The sequence below is a fragment of the Mauremys mutica genome, chromosome 4, assembly GCF_020497125.1.
Source record: "Mauremys mutica isolate MM-2020 ecotype Southern chromosome 4, ASM2049712v1, whole genome shotgun sequence".
In the NCBI taxonomy this organism is placed as follows: domain Eukaryota; kingdom Metazoa; phylum Chordata; order Testudines; family Geoemydidae; genus Mauremys; species Mauremys mutica.
The window spans coordinates 116579917-116585916 of NC_059075.1; the positions used below are offsets into that span (position 1 = coordinate 116579917).

Consider the following 6000-nt stretch of genomic DNA (forward strand, 5'->3'; position numbering starts at 1 on the left):
ACTTTTCAGGTCATCTTGCCCAAGGCAGAAATTTGTAGAAGTCAACTTGTTGATTATTTGAATCTATAATGCAGCCATGTGGGAACCGAAAAGAGATTGTTCTGAATCTTTCACATGAATTGTCTCTAATAGTCCATACCTTTTGGAGTGGACCTCTACCATGAGAAACTCAGCCCAAGCACAGCTACTGCCAAATGCAGCAGTCCACTAAATTGCAGCAGATATTTCACCTAAGAGGAAATCCTGGGCCATTGAAACTAATGGTAATTTTGCCATAGACTTCAATGGGGCCAAGATTAAATATGTGAGGATTGATGGTCGAGCATTCTCACAGAGGAGTCTTCTAAACCTGAAGGTCATTTCCCTGGGTACACACGTCCAAACTCTGAGTTTTCAAGGCACAGTGTAAGGCTCAGCTCTTTCTCTGAGTGCCATGTGGAGGTTTGGTTGTGTGGAGCGCGGCAGGTTGGAATGCATATTCATTAACACTTTGTAGAACATCACTCCTTTGCCGAGCAGAGATAATGTCTACAAAGGCTCAGTCCAATGAAAATAAATCATTTCTGTGAATCGGATGGGCTTTCATTGATATGGTCAGCTCAGATGCTCTACTGCGCATTATGTAGAATGTGTTTACATTAGTCTTTTCTCTGATATTTTAACTCCATCTTTCCTTGAATTATATAGAGGGGAATTCTACAGCCTCTTTTGAGAGCACTTTTCGCTTGCAGATAGATAGATAGATAGATAGATAGATGAGAAGGGTGTGCAGGGATAGATAGATAGATTTTTTTAGGATCTGAGATCTGTGAACAGGCAGGAGAGCTCTTTTAGCATTAAAAATGTGTTTATGGTCATCAATCCTGCACTTCCTTCAAAAGTGGGGGTAGGAAATAGCAGAAATTTGCTATACTGTAACTAGCTGAGCTCTGGTTCAGATTCTTTCTTTAGAAGGAATTTGGTCTGCAGAAGCATTTGGATTCACCGGTCTTTTTATGAAACACTGAATAAACACACAGAAATTGCCAGATTCGATCAGACCTGAGCTCCATCTAGTGTCTTGTCTCTCATAGTGGCTAGTAGCAGATGGTGCAAAAGAAGGTTTAATAACCTTCAATAGGCAGGTGTGGAATAATCAGCCCTTCCCCCATCTCACCCTGATTTCTAATAGTTAGAGATTTGTTGAAGTCCCTCCAGTTTCTTCTTAACAGCACTCCTAGGATCTACAGACATTTCCCAACTTCTCAGCTCATCCAGAAGAAGAGCTCAGACCACCAAGGTACTGAGCACGTTAGCCCCAATCCAAAGAAACATATAAGCACATGCTTAACTTTAAGCAACTTGAAGAATGTAAGCAGCCCCATTGAAATCAACATGCTTAAAATTCTGGGTGCTCCACTTCAGGAAAGATGGAGCTAGATTGGAGACAGCCCAGAGGAGAGCAATAAAAATGATGAAAGGTTTAGAAGCGCTGGGGGATGGACTAGATGACCTCTTCAGGTCCTACATTTCTATGATTCTATGAAAAGTTATGCACCTGCTTAAATGTTCTGCTGGACTGAGGGAAGAATGCTCAGCTCCACGCAGGATCAAGCCCTGAATGACCTATTGTTCTTTGCTTGGATGCGTTTGATGAAATAAGTCAAGTCCTTCTTCCTTTCTATCTTCTGTAGAACTGCATGTTAAGCAAGCTGCCTTTGAAGTTGAATAATCATTTTATTTGTTTCAGATTAGCAGCTGTGTTAGTCTCTATCCGCAAAAAGAACAGGAGTACTAGTGGCATAAGGTTTTGTGGACTACAGCCCACTTATTTGTAATATTTGTCTGAATACCGACTGACTGACATGCTATTTGGCCAACACCAAAGAGTGGGTAAAGAAATAAATGACATGTGTGTGTACGTACGGCATGTGTATGAATATCTACACACACACACACACACACACACACACACACACTCTTTTTCTTGATCTTTGGCCACAAAAAAACATACCGCACATAAATACCTGAGGATCAAGCCCTAAATGACCTATTTTTGTTTGCTTGGATGCATTTGATGAAAGAAGTCAGATCTTTCTTCCTTGGTACCTTGTGTAGAACTGCACATTAAGCAAGCTGCCTTTGAAGTTGCCTAATCATTTTATTCGTAATATTTGTCTGAATGCCGACTGACTCACATGCTAAGTGGCCAAAATCAAAGAGTGGGTAAAGAAATAAATGACACATCTCTGTATGTATGTCATGTGTATGAATATGTACACACAGACACACACACACATACATACTTTTTCTTGATCTTTGGCCACAAAAAACATACTACACATACATACCTCATGATCGCACTGGACGTTCACTACCTTTCATCTTGCCAGGGTGTTAGGAATGAGAACCAAGCCATCCCCATAATTTCACAAAGTGGAATGTGTGACATGAGCTAAGTACAATTAACAATTGTATGATTTGGCAATCGCTATTGTGACATGGGGTGAGGAAAGAGGTGCATTGAGGATATTGACATACGATGAAACAGGTTTACAGGCAGTTTCTTATCCCTATAAAGACAGGTTAAAAGATCAATCTATACATAGAATATTTTTTCTTATTATGAATATGTTTCTAAAAATATGTTCACTGTTGTTAATTTTCTCAGAAATATTCACCCCTGGCTACACGCTTTTAGTCTGATCATTAGACGTGTACGTGTGGTAATTTTTCAGCAGCCGAAGAACAAGAAGCTACAGGATTTAGTCAGCATGGCTGCAGTGTCCAGAAGGGATAAATTTGGAAGCTCCATTTTTGAAATATTTTCTCAATGAAAGTATGTCAACCAACAACCAGAGAGTGCGATGCAAACTATGCGTTCCTCCTAACCATGTTATTGTTCCCAGGTGTAATGGAGATCCACGGATTCTACTATTGTCTAAGGTACCAGTCCCACAAAATTGAATATATTCCTTAATGTTATTCATGCGAGGCATTCCACTGAGTCTGTGGGGCTACACTAATAAATGAAATTAAAATATCAGCAGAATCAGGGTCAAAATGTGTAAATCAGACTAAATGGCAGGGTAATGCACTTTCCTAGAGATAAAGGATTTTTTTCTCCCTTAGAAGAAGTGAAAGAGTTCTGGGTTTTCCCATCAGTTGTTCCAGGTTCCATTCAGGAGCGGCTCTAGGCATTCTGCCACCCCAAGCACGGCAGGCAGGCTACCTTCGGTGGCTTGCCTGCGGAGGGTCCGCTGGTCCCGTGGCTTCAGCGGACATCCCGCAGGCAGCGGACCCTCCGCAGGCACTCCTGCGGGATGTCCACTGTGGCCCCCTGTGGCTTGCCGCCCCAAGCACGCGCTTGGCGTGTTGGGGCCTGGAGCCACCTCTGGTTCCATTCCACAACTCAAAGGGTCTTTACGCATATGACCACAGTTCTTTATATTAGCATACACCATTTGCATAAGAACTAAGGCCTTCCTTTATGGTTGTTCCCACAGCTAGCGCCCCAGGCTGAATGAATGGCTGGAGGAAATTGTACGGCAGTGACCGAGTTCATTCTCACAGGTGTGACAGATCATCCGGAGCTGCAGGTCCCCCTCTTTGTGGTGTTCCTAGTGATCTATGTTATCACCCTGGTGTGGAATCTGGGGATGATGGTTTTAATCAGGATCGACCCCCGTCTTCACACCCCCATGTACTTCTTTCTCAAGAATTTGTCTCTCGTGGATGCCTGTTACTCCACAGTCATCACTCCCAAGATGCTGATGAGCTTCTTAGCAGAGAGGAAAGCTATTTCCTATACAGCGTGCATCATCCAATATTTTAGCTTCATATTGTTGGTCATCTCTGAGTGCCTTCTGCTGGCAGTAATGGCATATGACCGTTATGTAGCCATCTGTAACCCACTGCTGTATATGGTCATCATGTCACCAAAGCACTGCCTGCAGCTAGTGGCTGGTTCATATCTATGGGCCTTCCTGAACTCCGTGATACACACGAGCGGTTTGTTAAGATTATCCTATTGTGACTCCAATATCCTGAATCATTTTTTCTGTGATATCAACCCACTTCTAAAGCTCTCCTCTTCTGGCACCTCTATCAATCAGCTGCTTGTTTTCCTCTTTGGCAGTCTGATTGAGGTGATCAGCATTGTGACCATTCTCATCTCATACATCTTAATTATTGTGACTGTGCTGCGGATCCGCTCCACCGAGGGCAGGCGCAAAGCCTTCTACACCTGCACCTCCCACCTGACAGCCGTCTCCATGTTCCACGGGACAATTCTCTTCATGTATTTCCGACCCAGCACCAGCTACTCATTGGACACAGACAAAATGGCCTCCGTGTTCTACACTGTGGTGATCCCCGTGCTGAACCCCCTCATCTACAGCTTGAGGAACAAGGATGTGAAGGATGCCCTGAGGAGAGCAATAGAGACAAAATTGAGGGCCCATTTTTCCCCAAAGGGTGTCAGAATAGGACAACCAAATCCTCCAATGGCTTCTCTGCACACATAGGACTTGTCTCCACTATGGGGTGGATCAATGCTGCGGTGATAAATCCACCGGGGGACAATTTAGCAGGTCTAGTGAAGACCCACTGGATCAACAGACTATCACTCTGGCATTGACTCCACCAGAACGAGATAAGTAAGGGGAGTCTACGGGAGAGTTTCTTCTGTCGACCCAGTGCAATGTGAACCCCGTGGTAAGTATATCAAAGCTATATCAACTTGAGTTATGCAACTAACGTAACTCAAACTGTGTAGCTTAGATCGACCTGTCCCCGTAGCGTAGACCTGCCCATTGGCTCTGATTCAGAAAGTCCTTAAGCACATGTTTAAGGATCTCTCCCTTTGACTTCAGTGGGGCTTAAGCACATGTTTAAAGTTAAACATGTATTTAAGTGCTGCTTTGAAGAGAGATGTGTTCCTGAATAGAGGCCTTATGTGCATAAAAAGGCCATGTCAGTTATTAAATGATGGCTTGCTCCCCTGTGCCTATAATAAAATACTTTAAAATTGGTTTTTTCAGTGTAAGATATTCAGTAATTCTAAACAATATTTAAATCAACCTCTTATAAAAGGGAAACGTTCACACTGCAACAATGGATTCATGAGCAATAACCAGGTCTGGTTTTAATGTCCAAAAACATTGACAGATATTTGTTCAATTAAATTTTGTGATTTTGCTTCAATCAGATCCACAGCCCAACTCATCTGTTTTTTGAGAGACATTTGTGTGTGTGATACTATATTCAAGTGTTTGTTGAAAGGGAGAATGTCATGAATGCTCAGTCAGATGTAATATTTCTTCAGTACTCACACCAAAAGTCCCCCACACAACTCTTTATGAGTTTAGGAGTCACACAATTAAAGAGCAGGTAGTTTAGGTGACCAAACATATACAGACACATTTTCAAAGATAGTCGTTGGTTGTGAATGCCACTGTTATTGGGATCTCAATGTAAAAGACCTTGGGCCTTATTTTCTCAAGTGCTGAGTACTTACAGCTCCCGTTGACTTCAGCTGGAGTGGTGGAGTTTCTGGAAATCAGGACCGAGGGGACTGAAATTGGACTCGCATAAACAGAGTCTACCAAAATCACTGGCCATTGCTGAATCTTTTGGGTATGGCAAATTACAACAGTGAATTTTCGAAGCACCAGTCACCTCACAGTACATCTACCATGCAATGTAAGCCCAGGGTTCGAACTCATGCTCAAGTTAATGCTTAGCCATTTACACAGGGGTGCATGAAACCATACCTGCCGGGATAATAAGAGTGAGCAGCATGGAAGAAGGAAATTTCATGGCATGAATTAAATCTGAATGACACCATTGGTCTTGAATGTAGGTAGTGAATATCTTACAGGAAACCAGCCGCTGTGATGTCTGGGAAGAGTTGGGATGGAGCTTTAGATTTACACTCACTTTTTAACAGGGCTGAGATTTTCAAGGCTGTCTAGGAGATTTAGACATCCAAGTCTCCATAAAATTGACTGGAATTAGGCA

The 6000-nt window shown here is 42.7% G+C and overlaps 1 protein-coding gene across 2 annotated transcripts in view; it reads left to right on the forward strand.

Annotated features, from left to right (window-relative positions):
- LOC123368725 (olfactory receptor-like protein COR4) overlaps window positions 1-4976 on the forward strand; it is a 58374-nt gene extending 53398 nt beyond the window's left edge. For both annotated transcript variants that reach the window (XM_045013783.1, XM_045013782.1), the window contains exons 3-4: window positions 2889-2925; window positions 3486-4976. In XM_045013783.1, coding sequence (XP_044869718.1) covers window positions 3507-4505 — 999 coding nt within the window. In that variant the 5' untranslated portion in view covers window positions 2889-2925; window positions 3486-3506 and the 3' untranslated portion in view covers window positions 4506-4976. The remainder of the gene's footprint in view (window positions 1-2888; window positions 2926-3485) is intronic.
- Window positions 4977-6000: the final 1024 nt, after the last annotated feature.